Raw genomic sequence first — 19,283 nt, forward strand, 5'->3', positions numbered from 1 at the left:
TACAAGAGCCTATGCCTTCAAAAGACAAGCACAGAAAAAGTCCTGAAGTTCTTTTTCCAGATAGAGCTCCCAGGTAGTCCTCTTTCTATCCTTTCTCCTTGGAAAACAGAGTCTAATTTTAGCCAAGTGTTGGCACTGTTTCACAGCACCTCTTCTCAGCTGGTGCTGAAGCAAGACATGGGAAGGACTGAGAGAGTTCCAGCTTTTCTCTGGATATCCTTCCTTCATTCTTAGGAGGTGGCATCAGCAGTTAATATTAGACAAGCAGCTCAGAGCAGGCTTCTATTTGCAGCTCGGCAGTGGTTCCTCTCCCATTCAAATGGAATAACAGATTGATGGGACTGGGAGGGAAATACACAGGATTTCAGAACAGGTGCTATGGGATTGCTATCACCTAAATATAGGATTTAAATATTTGAAAGGCTCCTAAATAACTATTTTCCTTTTGTAAAAAAAATTTAGAGATAAAATCTGGACTCTGACCAAGGTTAATATTGGTGCAAGTGTAACCATAAACAGGATGTGAACTAAAATCTGCACAAGGTACAGAGTATTATATTAAGCTGATGCATTTACTTTCCTGATTTTAAGATGAACCATAAATTTTATCATGCAAGTGAGAAGGAAAGCTTTTTAAATTAATAATCTATTCTAAAATGCACTTTGTGTAAAGATCCAGATAATTCTGCAAAGAAATTATGAAAAATTTAGATAACATCCACTTTACTGCTGACATTAAAGTTGTTCTTATCTAAAGATGTCTGCCTTTATTTCAACACAAGTATTTCAAGTTGGGAAGATGTCAATTTCCATGTGGCAGGCTCCATTATGAAAAGGAAAATACATGGAGATACCAGATAAAGAAACTCTCCTGTTGTCATGGTGACAGCAATTAGCAGCAGTTAGAATAGCAGACAATGGATTTAATGGTTTGGTCTAATAGTGACTTAATTACTTAGCAGCCTAGTTTGTCTATCAGCATTTCAATACACAGGAATAATTCAGTGCTGTGCTCCCACTACATGATGCCTTCACTTAGCATTTTGAGTCTATTACAAGCAGAACTGCAGTAGTGTCATTACCATAAATATTTTTGATTTCATACGTGCTGGGCAGGCCAAGGTAAATGGCCTTCTGCAGCGATCTCACTTGAGCACCTCCCGTCACACAGCAGAGAGCCTGCTAGGCGGGAGACAGCAGTCTGTGCTCATTGTACTGTGAGGGTAAAAAATAACCTGGATTCCACTTTGCAATTGTCTCTCCTTTAAAATGGGTGGAGAATTTCAAGCTAGGCCAGTCAAGGGTATACATCATGGCATATGTCAGGAATACATTTTCTTTTGTACAGACACTGAATGTCCTTCCTTTCTCCTCCTCATTACCCCTTCAGGCTGGAGAAATGGCAAATAACTTCACATCAGCTCTCAAGCTGATAAACTGGGTTGTGACTGCTGTTCCCCATCAGTGGAATTGGCTCAAACTGGAGGCCATGAAGCAGTGGTTTGCCACAGCTCACGTCTGCCTTGTGGTATTGAGAGCTTCAACACTGTCCTGTCCACTGCTGGCAAGTTCTATGTGCAGCCAGTGGCTACAGGACAGACTTGTAAAGAGTCTAAACTGTTTAGGCTGGCAATTCTGTCTTTTCTAGATTTGGGATTTTTTCAGTGACCAGCAGAATATTCTGGGTTGTGTAGACCAGGTAAATCTGTACTAGCACAAGAAATGTGTATTATTGCAAGCGCAGTAAAAAACTACAAAATGCGTAAGTCACACAGATGTGAAGTTTTTTTCTAGCCCAAGCACAACTAAACTACAATGTGAAAAATAGAAGAGGCAAGATTTGTTTGTGCCTTATCACATGGCAGAAATTTGAAATGTTGTCTCTGTCAGGAAGAAGATATAACAAAGAAGCTTGTTTAGGAACACTTAACATATTCAAAGCTCAATATTATGTCCTTCTGAACCTTCCCAAAAATTGGATTTAACTCCCATGCTCCATGGTTTGTCAGCCAGCACAATCATTTTTGTGTTTATGAAGAAGAAGCCAATGATATGGCTGGAAAGTAACCCAGCAAAAAGAAAGGTTGTTTTTGGCCAAATCAGTTACCTGTTCCTTTTCTGCAGAGAGACCTGTTTCAGCAAAACAGGGCATAATGTAGAGAAAGAACAAGGAGCTGACAAAAATCAAGCAGAAATGCTCACTTCGGCACTGCCACATCAAAATGTTCACTGAGTAACCTCAAATTTCATTTCTTGTCAGATTTTTCTCCTTTTCATTAGTTTCCCTTTTCATCCAAATTTAACAGTGTAGATGCTACCTGCCTTTGGCCACATTTAAAGCAAACACCAAATGGTAGCGTTAATCTCTGCTTTTTTCTCTTTTACATTTTGAGAGTTCTTTTGTTTTAGGAGCCTTGGAATTACTCAACCACCTTTTAAAAGTTTGGTATTAAGCTTATATTGATTAAAAGTTAAACTACTGCAAATAAAACAAATTACAGCACTCAGCAAACTTGATTTTCCTTTTCTCAACCAAAGGAAGGTGAAGGTCTCCAAGCTTTGTTACATCAAAGCTAAATGTTAATGTCTCTCCTCTCTTGAAGTTAGTGAATATCTTGGCACATCCTATTTTCCATGTCTCAGGTGATCTTCCTTTAAGCCCTGAAAGACTTTATATTTCAAGTTCAAATCCATCTGGAAATCTGGCTTTGTCACAGGGCTGGGAACCAGGCTCAGTTACACCACCTGAAAGTTCTTCAGTCTCATGATATAAGAAACATGACCAATAGCTAATAGTCCTTATTACTGGGTTTTCACATCCTTTTCCCAGATGGATCATCTTGTGTCCAAAGGTGATTTTGGCATTTTCTGGAAATCTAGGGTAAGTAAGTGAAGGACAAGCCAGATTTGTTGATAAGGGTATGCAGCCATGTTCAAAAAGTGTAAAGTCTGTGCCCCAGGAATGCTTCTGAACAGTCTAAAGGAAATCAGAGGATTTGGCCTAACTTGATGATTTTAACTTGTACTTTTCACCTACTGCATATGCATATGTAATGAATTATTTTTGGCCAGCTCCATGGAGTAACCTCACAAGAAACAAATATAGACATGATATATCAGAAAAAGTTTAAAATATGCTGCTTTGAAATGCTTAACTTGTTTTCAAGAGACAGTTTGCACTGTGAGTATATGCAATTCATTCCACAATGTTTTCACTGCCTTAAGACAGAATCATACTCACTTTCCCAGTGAGTATTCAATTTATTTGAGAATATCACCAAAAAACAGAAATCATCCCCTTTACCATATACTGATAGATTTTTTTATCATTATCATGATGAAGCCATTGCTGAATTATTGAAATTAGTAGGATTTTTGCCACTTTCAGTAATGGAAAGAGGATTGGCACTCTTGTTTTCCCTTTGGCCAAGGAATTGTTCCAAATCATAATACAGGACTGACTTGTTTTATCATGGCTTTACCTCTGTTAATGTGCAATTTTTTTTCCTTTATATGGAAAAATCATGGTCTGACTTAATAAAGTCTTGTCTATACTGAGTTCTTGTAGTCAGAGATGGGCAAGGGATAAGAAGCAGCTTTTTCTGGTAATATAGATATGAAACTTCTTTCCTGCAAATGCAAAGGTGAAGACATCATATTTTCCCCTCCAATTAAGTGCCAGATACTCAAGTGAGCAAAGTTATTTTATATTACCGAAAGATCTGATCAGACTCTTAGCTCAGTGGGAAAAAGGGTTCCTGGTGTGAAGAGCATCAAATGGCTTTCCTCAGTGTTAATACCAAAATATGAAAACTAATTTTGCTTTAATCTGTGAACTTTTAGTCTCATGGTAATTTATCAGAAAAAGTGAAGGGATCTTTAGAGTTTATGAATGTATACATAGCAAGAGGAAAACAAAAAAAGAAAGAAGAGCAAATAAGAGATGAGAGGGAAACCTGCATTTTTCTTTGGTCTTTACAAAAAATTATTAACAGTCACCAACAAGTTAGGAGACTTTTAATGAGAGAACAAGCGTTTGGATTATATAAAAGGAAAGAATGTCTTAAAGAATATTTATATAAACTTGGTTACACAAATTGCTAGGAAATCATGAAATTAATCTTCAACTACTGTGAGCTAGCAGATCATATTTAAGATCTCCAGCAAGTGAAGAAAAGCAAATATAATATTTGTTTCTAAAAGAGAGAGAAAGGATTAAGGGGAAGCCAGGTTAACTCTGACTTATGCAAGGATAGTAGAATAAATAATTTAAATAATCTAATTTAAATAGAATAAATTATTTAAGTCTACCTTGTTTAAACATACAGAATACTAATGTAAGGAGAATCAGCCAATATGGGTTTGTCAAGAGCAAGTCAATCTGTTTTCTGTTTTTGACAGGCTAATCATCCCAATAGACAGGGGAGCAGGAAAAGACATGATGCGTCCTGACTCTTGCATCAACACAAGTAAAATAAGTAAATGGAGCTAAGAATTTGGGAAAAAAAATCATTCTCAAAATGAATCAGTGGTTCACTCTCCACACAGTAGGCATTTGAAAAAGGGCATGCTCTTCGGAGCACCCTACATCTATTTCTACGCAAAATTTTAATTAATAACTTTGATGGCTGCTAGAGCGCATTTTGCACAATTTGTGAACGGTTCCTATAGAGGAGGAGCTGGGATTCTTTTGCAAGGTGGGATTTGACAAAGGCAAATAATGGAGGGTTCTCTGGAATCAAGAAGTCACACAGAAACCATTGAAAGAGACACACTATGCTCAGCAAGGAAACATTCAGTGCACAAAATGAGAAATAAGGACCAGGCAAGATGGACCACAGGCCAAAAATGTGCAAATACTGTCATGCTGCTACGGAGTCACGTGAACACCTGCATTGGGATGGTGACAGAACAGCTTCATGGAAGGCAGAAAACTGAGTCACTCTCCTATGCTTGGTGTGTTTGAGATCTTAGGTGGAATATCCTATCTGCTTTTGGGGACTATTCCTTAGAAAGTTTGCAATCTGTATTGAGACATTTCAAATAACGATGTTTAGAAAAATCTAAATTATTAGAAGAAGCTGAAGGAATTGGATTTGGTTAGTCAAGAAAGAGAAAAAAATAAAAGACTGAAGGAAACATAATAGTCTTCAAATACTTAAATGACCTTTAGAGAAAGCTGTTCTTTGTTTGAAATAGGAAGAAAAAAAATATAATCATCTTACCCCGCAGCAAAGGTTATTTACCTCAGATATTAAGAGGATTTTAAGAGCAGGTTGGAGGAAATTGGGTCACATTTGGGCCAAGTGTTTAAGTCTTCCATGGAGACAGAAAATTAATAACCTCTATTTTTCTGCATCTATTGTAAAGCCCATCTGAGCTTTTTGAGAAAAATCCATTGACTCTCCTATAACCAGTCGCTGCCTGATGTTAATGCAGCTCCTCTCACAGCAGTGAGCTCTCCTCCCTGGTGGAAGTCAGATGTGCAAAATATTAACAAAATGTGAATATCACAAGAGGTCTCAGAGACACAAGAGAAATACCACCCATTGTGGGATTTTCTGGTTTTGATGAGGTGACCCACAGAGTACCTCCGCTGTTTCTGAGACATCTGCCAGCACTGATTTCAGCTTTGGCCTCACCAATGTTAGTTTTTTATTTAAAGTGAATAATGCAGTATTTTCAAGCTAGTAATCACAAACTCTTAGAGATGCAAAGAAGCTCAATAGGAGCTGCAGGCTTTTCTGTCATTTCCACAGGTTTTTTCTCTGGACTCATTCAGCTGACAGTGTTGCCTGTTTAAGCAATTATCACCCACAGCAAGGATTTCTATTTCAACCAAATCAGGAGCTCTGTGTTTCTTGCATTGATATTGTCATGCTGGTTATAACTGATTTATAAAAAATATCCTAAGTTAATTTCCAGTGTATGATACAGTTATCTCAGGATGTGTTCAGGTCCAGTTCAAAAAACTAGACTCTGTTGGTTTTGGGGTTTTTTTTAGTTTGTTTGGTTTTTTTTTTTACTTAGAAAAACAAACATTACAGCAGAAGGAACTCTTTTCCGTATGGTTCACATCTGCTGCTCCAAGTTACTGGAGTGCAGAACTGGTGCAAGCTCCAAACACACCCTTATATTTAGTTTAATTTTCACAGTAACAGCCAGCAGCCTGTTTATCACTTTTTAATGGACTAATTTATTTTAGACCACAATCTGTGGCCTTATCACTGTCACCATGTTGACAGTATATCTGTGTTAAATCTCACCTACATGTTCTTAACAGCGTTACCTGGCTGCAAGGTCTTGGCCAGCTGCTGGGTGTCAATAAAAGAGGTGACAACTTCTCAGCAGCTGCACAAGTGTAGAGCTGTTTTCCTCTGCTCTCTCGGGGTGCAGAGCACCACGGCTGTGGTTGTGGAAGGAGGGATGGCTGAGCAGCTTCCACATCACAGTTTTGTTAGGATTGTGCTGTCACCTAAGAGCAGGGTTCCCTAGCACGGGATTTTCACACTGTACTGCCAAAAGCTTGTTGTCCTACTGAATAAGACATTGTGATCCAGAATGGATCCAGAACAGTGTCCAGGCACCTGACTTGGGTGCACATTCATACCTTCTTTACTAAATAAAGGTCCTTAGCACCAAGGTATCTTTGGGGTTGGTGTCTAACAGACTGTTACAGAGACTTTGCTTTTTTTTCTTTTTTAGTACAGACAAGTCCTCAGGAAGCAGAAGACCCAGAAAGCAGAAGAGTTTGATTCACCTCCTTCCACAGCTGGAGGGGTTTCAAACCCACATTTCCACTCCTCGGGGATGGGCAGCAGTCCTTCAACACTCGTCTGCACTGCTGGGGAAACCACCACCATCAACCCTTGAAACCTGCAGCCAAATAATCCAAAGGAGGTGGAAAAAGAGCCTAACCCTGCAGACCAGCACACACCAGCACACCTGTGAGGGAAGGAGAGACAGCAGCTGCCTGCGTTATTTTCTCTCTTCACAATGACAACTCATATAAAGTACATAAGCAAGATTAAATGGTGCTTGAAGGCAGACAGAGCCATCCCTGGGAGCCCAGCCGGGTGAACCCCTGGTGCTGCAGCTGGTGAGACTGGGCCAGCAGCTCCAGGGAAGGCCACACTGCTCCGGGTGGGGAAGAGGGAAGAAGTAATCCAGGGTAGGCACCCCGAGGATGACACAAAGCAGGGGAGAGGGATGGCTTGATGAAGACTGCTTCACATGACCTTATTTTATTATTTTCTTTTGCTGGTTTTAGTGTCCCCACTTTTATGCTGCTGTGACAAACATATCAGAATCATCTTTAATACACACAGAAGTAATCCAGCTGAAACAGCATACCTATTCAAATGCTTGAAAAAAGCATATGATTCCTGAATCAAGACTTTAATTAGTTAATTAAATTTCACGATTATGGTGGGTTTTATAAAGGCAGCAGCCTTCTTTCCTCATATTAACCATAAATGTGCAAAAAATAAAAGAATGAAAAAAATTTCCACGCTAAGTAATTGAGTTCTGTTTTCAAAAGTAAAAAGTTTTTTTTTATGGAAACACTGTTTGAAGTTTATTCCATAATGATTTAAAATAATTCTTTGGTATATTAGTATTTTTCCTCCCCTTTTTATTTTTGATATCACCATAATGGAGAGACTAAAATAATGTTTAGCTTAGAACCATGTCTTTATATATGTTCCAATTGTTCCCATTATTACAGCTGACAGAGATAAAGCGGCATCTGAAGTGTATATATAGTATATACAAAAGAGTCTCTGAGATAAAAATTCTGTGATCCTTAAATACTTTTCAAATGTCTCCAAAGGGATTTAACTTCAATAAAGAAATTTAACAGAGAAAAGCAATTTCTGATTACACAGATCTTTTTTTTGCCATTTAAAAAGGTTTAAATTGAATCACTGACCTAAAATATTAATTTTGAAAGTGACTTGTGAAAAATTCAGAAAAGTTGTTTGTGCTTTCAGATTTTTCTCTGAAGACAGCTGAATGACTCAAAAATATATCTAGCAATGTCTGCTCATTCTAAATAATCCCTTTTAGTAAGATTAGTCACAGTATTCAATTAAGAGAAGGAGCAATTAATTATATTATTGTGAAATGAAGAAAAGAAGACTCTTTGAAATGTTCTTTCCTCCTCACCTTCTTCATTTAAAATATAAAATTGCATTATGTATTTTTCAGCTATGGAAAAACTTTCAGTCTTGAATTTAAAAAAAAGTGGTGGGAATGAGCAGTACATGACATCAAATTAATTTGGATTGATTTTTTGGTAGGGTAGAGGAATGTATTGCCAAATGAAAAGGATGCTTGATTTAAAACAACCAATAATCCATGAAACAAGGCTTTGCTGCTGCAGAGCTGTCAGTAGTTTTGGTCAATCACTTGTGCTCAACCCAAGCAAAAGTTTTTTTTCAATGGCTAGTTTGGATGTTTGAAAAATTTAAAGTGGTCCTGCTTGTCCTCATCACCATGGCATGATTTTGCTTAGTATGATAATGGTACAATGTTCATCAAAGCCCTAAGGGGTTTTTCTACCTTTCGTTACAAGGCTGGCCTAACATCTAAAAGATCTAAATACTGCTCTGTGGAAAAACTAGCACGAGCATAAATTTATAGAAGAAAAAACAATAGGTAGAAACAGTGTAATAATAAGGATGTATCACCAACTCTTTGATAAACTTAGAGAAAATGACCACAGATTATTAAAAGAGACTACAGGGGCGGTGGGGGCAGAAAACACAATATTGAGAAACCACAATTTTCCATATGTAGGTTGTGTAAATGGTACAACAGGGGCACAAAGACTCTTGAAAAGATTAATCTGAGAACCCCCCAAAGGGGAAAAACTCTTATTAGTCTGAAACAGTGCATCAATAAGTAATTGTGCAAGAACCACATCCTCTCACTAAATTTAATGGGACTGAAATCAAACTACCTGCTAGAAAATGCTTGAAAAAAATTCACTGCATAAAAGTTTACTACCAGAAAAGAAGAAACTCTTAAGGAAGAAGGGAAACCCAGAAGGGCAAAATGCTGGTAGAGGAGTGTGAAAGGGGTGGAAGACTCAATGCTGAATGCTCAGAGTATGTGTACGGCACCTTGCGAAGGCTGCTCTTCAAAAGATACCAATTTATAAATACAAAGGGAATTCCTAGGCCAGTGATAAAACTTGCTGTTGACACAGACTTATTCAGGATTACTGGCTGCAAGGAGTTGCAAGAAAAATTCTTACATGAAGCTAATGAGTGGGTGCAAAATCTCAGGAAAGTATTTGTGGATAACTGACAGGTTATGCTCATAGAAAAAATAAGGGTACCGGCACACAGATACCCTCTGTTCTTGCTCAGGAAAGCTATTGAAATCATCATAAGACACATTTTCATTGCCTTGAAAATATTAGATGAGTGTTCAAACCTGGCCAAAAAACTATTCAAAGAACAAAAATTAAAATGCAGAGGAGTGGTAGAAGATAAATACTTGATGCATCCATATCTTGAATACTTCATGAAATTCAGGTTTTCCTCATCTCTAGAAGGATACAGGTGAACCAGCAGAAGTCTTTATAATGATCAAAGGTGCAAACTGATTATGTATGAGGACAGATTAATGAGCTATGGCTCTTTACCTAATTATATAGAATGTCATCACAAAAGTGTCTTAAAGGAAGTATATCATTCATACTGCTCCTGGGGGAGATAGCATCCTGGGATCCACAAACTGTATTAAATTAGTGAATAAGGAGTAATTTCTGTGCTTTACTGCAACAGAAGAACCACATGGAGAGATTTAAAACAGAAAAAAAAATAAATATGTAATTAAATTGCAACTTAGTTTGACGTGTGAATTTGTGTAATCAGAAGTACAAGTGAGTTCAAGAAAGTATCCATGGAGGGCAGATCCATCCCTGGCTATCAGATACAGCTCTTAGGCTGCCAGCCACAGGAGGCAAGGGGACACAGCATTATTCTTCTTCCCTTCTTTTTTTCCTGTACCTCTGGTGCTGGCTGCTGCCATAGCACCATGCTGGAGAGATATTTGCTCTGACCCAGAATAAGTTTCCTCTGTCCTGATATTGTTTTCACCACCTGCAAGTTTATATATTTATTGCAATCTAGGACAAATCTGCTTTTGATTTAAAGTACCATTCACTATAATAAATGAACTTTCAAGCATCTGGACCCTTGTTTTATAGTGCTTGGATGGTGGAAAATCACCTTGAAATATGCTGAACTGATGGTGAAAGATTGCTAGGGGTACGACTGAAGAATCAGAAAGACCTTGCAGACTTTCAGCAATTAAAGGGGACTTGTTAAAAAGATGGAGAAGGACTTCTAAAATTTATTTATAGTAGATAATAGGAACAAATGTTTTATGATGAGGGTGGTGAGGCACAGGAACAGGCTGTCCAGAGAAGTTCTGTATGTCTTCTCCCTGGAAGTGTTCAAGGCCAGGTCAGGTGGGGCTCTGAGCAACCTGGTCTAGTGGAGGGTGTCCCTGTTCTTGGTGGGGGGATTGGAAGTAGGTGATCTTCAGGTTCCTTCCAACCCAAACTATCCTATGATTCCACAAAATATTCTCTCTAGTGCCACTGACTCATCAGTATGAGAGGAGTTGCAGGAGAAGCAGACAGAACTGTTTTCACTGGAGGGAAGGGAAGCAGGCTCAGGCTCCGGGAAGCTGGGCTGCAGTCAGGCCTCAGTGTTTGTGCCTCACTGACAGCTCAGCTCCATCTCTGAAGCAGCACCTATACTGCACAGTGCAACTTGTTCAGTTTAAACAATTTCAATAGACAATGACTTTGATGTCAATGAAAAGAAAAAGCTTTTTTTTTTTTGTGAGCTTCTTGCTTTAAGCGAATGTGACTTCATGGTTCTCTTGCTGTCCCATAGGCTTGGCTTTGATTAAAAACAGTCATGTGCAGTAATTCACATGATAATCTGTGATTTCTGGATAGGGTGATGTTGCCCCATGCAAATGCTCTGTTTCCTAGCTTTATGCATTTTTTAAATGGAATACAACACCCACACCTTTTAAAGTTATCTGACAAACTTATCTTGACAACACTAAAACTGTGTTCAGTGTGAGACTGTATTAATAAACTGTAATTCCCTTAAAAATACTTGATGCATTTTTAATTACAAAGGCCGTAATATTTCAGTATCAACATATCACCTACTTCTAGAAGACCTAAGCTTTCAGAATTGATTTCTGTTGATCTCAGAAAAGGGAAACCTACAGGCAGAGCAGTGGAATAATTGAATGTTAAAACATCCTATTTCTTCAAAGCTTGCCTTTTGATCCTCACATTGCCACTGAGACTCTGAATGCATCATTCATTGCAGTGTTTTCCTATGACAGCTGGACACCATGCTGTTATTCTTTTAATTGTAAAGTGTCTTTTTCTGAGGCAAAATGGATCTATGGTGAATGGCTACACTGACAGGCACTTAAAGGCTACACATACAGAGCTTCTGCTAGCATTTTCTGTACTTATGTTTCTAGAAAGAATCAAGCCTGCACTTTATTTATTTTTCCTTGAAAGACATGTTATTTCTCTGTGGAAGCCATCTTTTGGAAAGCTTTACCAAAAGGTGGCTTGTCATTTTAACCTGAAGTGCTATGTGTAGAAATGTCTGCTTGATCTAGCACAGGGCATTTTCACTGAGAGAAATAGAAGGTTGGATAATTATCATTAATGCCATTGCTTTTTGTTTTCAGTGTCTTTAATGTGTGCCCTTTCCTTTCCAGCACTATTACAGGATTTAACATTCTCTTGATGTAGCAGAACCTTTGCTGGAGTCCCTGCTGTGCACCAAGACCTAATCAACCTCGATGTTTGTTGTGAATTGCTCCAAAGCTGCTCAGCCTGAGAGAAGGAGCTAACCCGAAGCACTGCCATTCTCCACATTCCTGCCAAAATCTGAGACCAATTGTCCTTTCTGATGCAAAAATTTATATTGAAAGTGAAATTTAAACTGGGTTCTGGCTTAAGGGGAATTGTATTGCTTGAATTTCACCATCCTACTGATGAGGTGTTCTCCACATCTCGCATGTTTGTTTGCCTGGAAGTGGGTATCACACAGGAGTGAGATTATTTAATTATTTCTGACAATTATATATATTTGTTACTGGGAAGAAGTAGACCAAGTGTCTTTCACCAATATGTTGATTCCGCATTCCAGGTTGCTTTGCTGCTGACCAGGTGGTAGCCATTCATTGAAGAAAGACCATTTTGCTATTGCCAGCCTGACAGACATTGTTTCAACATTTCTAAATTCTGCTGTATTTTTAAAATACATCAGTGTGGCAGGGACTCTTTAGAGTTAAAGTTAGCACAATGTCAGAGATGATAAAGGTAGTACAACCACAGGTAGCACAACAGAAGATAAATTATGTATTCCTGTGGTGCAAACCATCGGCTTCCAGTGTGTCAGAGCCAGTCCCTGTCCCTGCACTCTGTATTCATTAGCACCTCAAGGGATACTTATTCACCTTATCTGTTCTGTTCTAGTGATGCACCATTTTTCAACTTGGAGAGAGGTGCATGCAAGTGATAAAAGAGATGGCTCACATCTTGAGAGTAGGAGGCCAGATAATGATATATGTGTGGGCAATGGAGCAAAAATGGGGAAGATTTGAAAAGCAAGACAACTTTGTTCCTTAGAAACCTTCACCTCCTTCCTGCTCCTCAGGTGAGCCTTGCTCACGTGGAGTACAGAAATCAATTCTTCACAGGGACAAAGAGCTGGCTTTGAAACAGCCCTGTCATAAGTTGGATGGGACTTCAGAGCTATGCAGGACAGCAAGGAGCTCATCCTGCAGAGGGGAGAAAAAAGCACTGTGCACAGTGTCAGAGAAATCTCTGAGATGGTCTCTGTTCTCAAGATCACTTGACTGAGTATTAGATTTGGGCGATCAATGGCACCAAGAAGAGCTCGTTAGTTGTGGCAATTACAGTGTTGAGCTGAATGAATTAAAAAGGGGAGAAAAAGTTGAAAAAAAACAGAGAGCATGGCTTTCTGAAAAGTGCTTCTCACTTTTTTTATGTTGCAAACTGATTTTTAAAATACAACAACTTTTGAAGTGGCTGTTAAACCTGTGCTGCCCGTGCCACCACAGCAGCTCAAAGGCTTTCAGAAGCTGCTATTCAGAATTAGGGCAAGCATCTGTACAGCTCCCTAATGGCTGCAGGTAGCCATTGTGATTGCAGCAGAGTGTATTTACCTGACCTGATTTCATGTCAGAAAGAATTAGCTGTCAGACAACAACTTAAAATAGACCATCACCCAAACTAAGGGGCTTTCTGGCTCAGAACAAAAGCTCAGAGCAAAAGCAGGGTGGGCACTGAGAGTGCCCTGACCATGCATAGCCAACAGCAAACAGGTCCTGCTGGGGCCTGACTGAGGTACTGCCACGTTTTCAAAGACAAGAAACTGGCCAAGCTGATAGAGCACCATATTCCTGACCTATGCATTACTCATTTGTACTTTGACCACACCAGCTGGTGCATGATCACAGAAAACACTAAAGTGTGGAAGTTCTAGGAAAAATTCCCTTATTGAAATGCACAGGGAATACTTAGAGGTTTTCTTTCTTTTGAAAGTTCAGTGCCTTTGAAAACCATTCCTGAAATTTTTATAGCCTTAGGTTTGTTTTGGTGAGGAGGGCATGTATGAGGAAGAAACTGCTTTGAAACTCTCAGGTTCTGTGACTTCATTTTCTTTGATTTTTTTCTTAAAATAAATCTTTATTGAAATTTTTCCTAGAGTTATTATTTTATACTGAGCACACTTTAGCACACTGATCCCTTTTCATAAACAGCTGCCAGCTGTGTTTTGTTGCTTGAAAATAGATAAAATACAGTTGGAAGGTGATTGCTGGATTATTTTTTATGCGTGCATTAAAAGTCTTTGTTGTTCATTTATTACTATATAATCATTCATGTCAAATTTTTATTTTAAAACTTATTGTACTCTGCCACTTGATGTAACATAACGTGGGAAGTAATTGAAAGATACACCATTTTATTGCAGTTCCACTTTGTCACCCCATATGATGTTTCCAGTCATATGAGACAGACTGGCTTTTATGGGAATTACTTGATGTACAGAGCCCTCATGGCAGAGGCAGTAATTCATGACACTGTCAGATTCCAGAGATATTTTCACAGCCTCGTAGCAGCCACAGCCAAGGAAGCAAAGAGATATTTGCCTCCCTGTATGCCCCCTCAAAAACACCATTTAAAAAAGTGGCTTCGTATTTTAATGATTCTTCTTTTGCTCCACCAATAAAATTAGAAGTCAGAAGGATTTAGTACTCATTTAAATCTCTACAGTGAATGAGCACAGCACAGAAATGTGTTCCAGCAACCACTAGTCAACTGAGAAAATATTTATTAACATAGTGCTTTTATCTGCAGATTCACCTTTTCAAAGAAGATCAGATTCATTACCTGATTTTAATAGATAAAGAAACTGTAACAATTTACTGTTGAAGGTTGCAATGTAAAGTAAATATTTGGAAGCAAAACAAACAAAAATACCAAACAACACAGCTGCTTTGCTGACATTTATTTATTAATCTGTGTCCATAATTTTACTTCCTGCTTTGGTTACCATTTATTTGTGAAGCAGCAAGTGAGAGATCAAATTTGTTTTCTGAGAAATAAGCCCCTGCATGTTCTTTACGTGCCTGTCAGTAGCAGATGTATATCATGTTTTCAGACCTAGCATGAAAAAGTTCAGTAATCTCTGGTTTTTAATGCAGCTCTAATTCAATTTGGATATAATGTCTGTAATCACATTTCCTTTACTTCCTTCCACGGTGGTACAATCACAGTACATCTTGTATTCTCAGGTGCAAAAGCTAGATAGGCTAATCAGTGTGCTCCATCAGTAATGATTGCCTCTGCAGTGTTCCTTTGTTCCCCCTAAATGTTAGCATCATTGTGCAAATGGAGAAAATAATTTTCAGCCACAAAATGTTGCTGTCATTCAGCCCTGATGACACCATTCCCTTCATTGCATACAAGGACAACCCAGTCCAGCTCTTAAATTAGTGGTCTGTACAGGGATTGAACCTCAGCATTATTAACACCGTTCCCTGACAGCATCTCTGTATTTTTCAGTGCATCTTCAGGTTGCCCAAAGCAGCCCTGAGCCCCTGCATCGTATCTGCTCCCCTGGTTCAACAGGCTGTTTACCCACACAGTGCAAAAGAAAAATGGTAGCTGCCAGTCCTTGTCCTCAATCACACCTGATATTTAGTTTTTTTCCTGGAGTAACACAGGTATTTTAACTGAACCTGACTAGTCCTGTTGGAAGGTTTTAGCTTCTTCCAGCATTCCTTTAGTGAAAGGTGCTCATCATCTCCAGTCCCTCCCTCATGTGCAATTCTCCTAATGCTGATACCCACGTCTACCTGATCTATTTCGAAACAAGATCCATATCACAGGGACAATACTAGAGTAGCTGGAAGGATTTTTAATCTCTCCAAACTGATAGAAGCTCTAAGAGCAATTTTCACCTCAAACAAGGAGTTAATGTCTTTGTTTTGAATAAAACGAACTGCAAAGAGGGACACTTCCTCTGTAGGGAAGCTCTGCCTAAGGGATGGGTTAGACCTGCTTCAACATGGGATGCCTTGCACTCACAGTGACTGCCCCTGGGCTTCTTGGGATCAAACTTAATTCAGGCTCCTGCAAAAGAAGCTGCTCCCAGACACAGACCTCAAAGTGGAAAAAAAATAAAAATATGTATTTGTTTGAAAAGATCATGCATTAATAAATCTTCACATTTATGTATGTCAGAAATGTTATAAAGCCATAAGCTCTACTCTAAATGCTTGTTTCGATTAGGATGCCAGTGGCAAAATCAGGACTGAGCGCATTAAACTTCTTCAACACAGTCTGCTTCCCCAGTCTGCAGGGTAAGCAGTACCCTGTGCCAGGGGGGTTTTGTACTCCTTTATTGCCCGTGGAGTTAATGGAAGGCATAGTTCCTTTAGAGGATGAACAATGGAATATACCTTGAAGACTTGTTTGGACTAGCAAACTCATGTTCAGCACCTGTTCATCTCTTTCCATTGCTTGTGGGAGGGGTATGGAGAGGAGTTCAGCCTTAAACACTCAGAATCAGCATCCCCTCCACCTTTTCACCAGGCAGTGCTGACAACACAACCCTGATTAATAGAAAGGTTGCTGCTTTTTGTCTTATCTCTGCTTTACTTTACAACATCCACCACTCTGAATTTATGGTCATTTCAGGCCTCACCTGTCCAATGGACACTTTCAGAAAAGCTCCCAATGTCTGACACTAACTCTGATCTGTCAATGAGGATCCCCTTTACAGACACCAACATCTTCTCACTTTTTCTGATTTGGAGGTCCCAAAAAATTCCTTGACGTTGGAGATTTGTGTTTTTTCCACAGATGGTTGCTGTGCTGTTCCTAATTTCTTTTGTGTAGCTCTGGAAAATTGTCCACAGCTACCCCAGGATCACAGGCACAGTGTGGGGTCCTCTGTTCTGTGCTTGCCACATTAAGCACTGTCACAGTGAGCCCCACCCAGCCCATACAAAAGTGGCACAGGAACAGCAGGCAGTGCTGCTCACTTCACTGAGACACTGTGAGTACAGCAATGTTTATCCTCCTTCAGCATCAACAGGTTTGATGAGTATGAGTCTATCATAAAAGATGTTTGCCCGCTGGGTAAATGTCTTTCTTCTAATTGTTTGCTAATTGGAAAACAGATAACCCCACTTATTATCAAAATTCTTTCTCCAGAAAAAAAATGTATTCAAGAGTTTCATAAATCCTTTTCCCTCATCCTTTTGAATTTTAAAAATTGTTCCAAGTATCATTTGGTAGCTATCATCTAAGGAGGTTTTCTGTTTGAGTTAATCAGCTCCTGCAAGGTTATCTGTGATGTATTTGAAAGTGCCTTAGCCAGCATCTTGCTTTCTGTCTTAATTAGCAATTACTGGCCTAAAATTGTCACTTACCACAGGCATTTGTACTGACCTCCCAAATTAAGATCATCCACAAAATTAAAACTGGAAGAAACCTATTTGGTCAGTTACTCTATCTTCAAAAGTGCATTTATTATTCATGGTGTGTGGCAAGGAATATAAGTATAGGGTATGATTGAGAACACTGCAGGTGACTCGTCTTTGAAATGTAAATACAATTAATGAGTGTACCTGTCTTCCCTCAGGATCTGTCCTTGCCTGCTTTGTCATTCTGATTCTTTCCTTCTTCTCTTTGATGGGGCTCCAGATTTTCTTTCCTTCCTCCTCACTCAGGACTGAAATAACATTTTGCAGAAGGATTCTGAGTGGTAAAAAGCACAGGAAATATTCCATGGATTTCTCAAAACACATGCTTTACTAGCATGCCTTTCATATCTCGTTGTGACCAGGAGTGAGCTAAGTGTTGCCTTTATACTTTGGCACAAAAATCATTTGACATGAACATACTATCACAAGTTTTAAAAAAAGAACACCAGCTTGCTTGCAATGAAAGCCCACACTGGCAACATTTAGCTATACTGAAATGGTGCCATTCACTCGCTGTCACAGACTCCCAACTAAAAGCATCATATTTCATACAGCAAAGTAGATTGTCCCAGGGAAAACCAAGTAAAATTATTTGGGGACATATGAAGTCAGCTGAGAGAGAGCAGCACAGTAAGTCTCCAGCTCCCAGTCTTCAACTTCCCCATGCCCAAACTTTATTCTTTATAACTGTACACAGTGGCTTGCAAAGAGGTTAAAACTTACAAAAAATACCTACACTTACTCCATGTCTTGGGACAGAATTGGAGATAGCTCCAAGAAAGTGCCAGGACAGAGGTGGTGGCTACCAGGAGAAACACAGATGGACCAGTGGTATCAGTGGTGAAACCACATTCTTGTAATAGGCAGTGCCTCACTCCTGTTTATGAGGTGCCAAACCCACCTCCACCAAAACACCAGGTAAGGCTCAAGTGATTGGGACACAATTTACTAACTCCAGGATTACAGAAACAGAGCATACAATTTCTTCCAGAAGTTCAGCACACACACTGTATGCAACTGTAGAAGACAACAACTTGTTATAGGAATGTTTAACTGTTACTGGGGTCAATTTGCAAACAAGCAAAGCATCCATGACTTTAAAAAGGAAAGAAAAAAGTGAAAACCTAGAGTAGGAACCAGGGATCCTGGTTAATTTGGAGAGAGAATAATTTCCATTTTGATGACAGAAAATTGAGTCACTTTCTCAACGTGTTTGAGTTAATGGCAAATTATTTTTAATCGTACCCATTTTGTGAAATGTAACTTGTTCCTGACATCCACCTTGCATGAGGGACTACTGATTAGCCTTCAGGGTACATTCAACAATAGAGGTCAAATTTTTTCAATAACATTCCTCACAGAAGTTAACACTTGGACTTCAGAGATGGGGAATAAAGTATGAATGTACCATTCACCCTTTGCACAGCTGATCTCTGCAGAGCAGAGAAAGTTTCAAATAAAGTAGTTGCTGCCTATAATTTCTTGATCCTTTTTTTTAAACCGGTTTCCCCTCTGACTTTCTGTGCTAGCATGAAGCTGACTCCTCTGCAACCCCTCAGACACCTTCAGTGCTTAAGTCCCACGTGGGAGGGAGCAGCTTGGAGTTTTCATTTCCACCTAGCAGGAGGTGTCGCTGGATGAAAGCGAGGGTAATCCTCTCAGCATGCAATTCTAAGCAGGTCTCAAAAGATGAAATCAGCTGAAGAAATGGATCATCTAGAGGTTGGTCCTGTGCTAGTCCGTGTTCAGGAGTCTATCTGCACTTCCTCTTCCCCTTGATCTGAGAAGCAGGTGTGCTGTGCCCAGTGTAGGCCCAGCACAGCACTGTTGCTGGGCCGTCTGTGTGCAGGCTCAGTTGGACTCGATCTTAGAGGTCTTTTCCAACCTAAATCATTCTGTGATTCTGTTCCAGGCTGGAGAGGCAGCTGTGCCCACCCCAGGAGACGCTCGCTTGCCAGGCTAACATTCTGTATTTTTGGTGAAAGGATCTGAATAGGAGCCCCCAGAGGAGGAAAAAATGGCAGAAAACTCCGTTTTATTTCTGACAGCCACCTGCATGAGCTCAAGGGTCCCTGCTCCCTGCAGCAGAGCCCAGCACTTCAGTTCTGCATCACACTGCCTTTAAGCAAGAGCTGCAACTACCCCTAAGGGAAGGGAAGCAATATCTACGGCAGTGAACCTCTAAAACATTCCCAGAAAGC

At 39.5% G+C, this 19,283-nt stretch overlaps 1 protein-coding gene across 1 annotated transcript; it reads left to right on the top strand.

Annotated features, from left to right (window-relative positions):
• Positions 1–1,413: 1,413 nt before the first annotated feature.
• On the top strand, positions 1,414–12,691 carry LOC117244349 (probable tRNA methyltransferase 9B; the record flags this gene model as incomplete). The annotated part of the gene is given in 4 exon segments (XM_033514082.1): positions 1,414–1,664; positions 4,402–4,469; positions 12,539–12,558; positions 12,560–12,691. Coding segments are annotated over 4 exon segments (471 nt in total), but the record flags the coding sequence as incomplete, so codon positions are not given.
• Between the last annotated feature and the right edge of the window lie 6,592 nt (positions 12,692–19,283).

Source organism: Parus major, chromosome 1 (assembly GCF_001522545.3).
Source record: "Parus major isolate Abel chromosome 1, Parus_major1.1, whole genome shotgun sequence".
In the NCBI taxonomy this organism is placed as follows: domain Eukaryota; kingdom Metazoa; phylum Chordata; class Aves; order Passeriformes; family Paridae; genus Parus; species Parus major.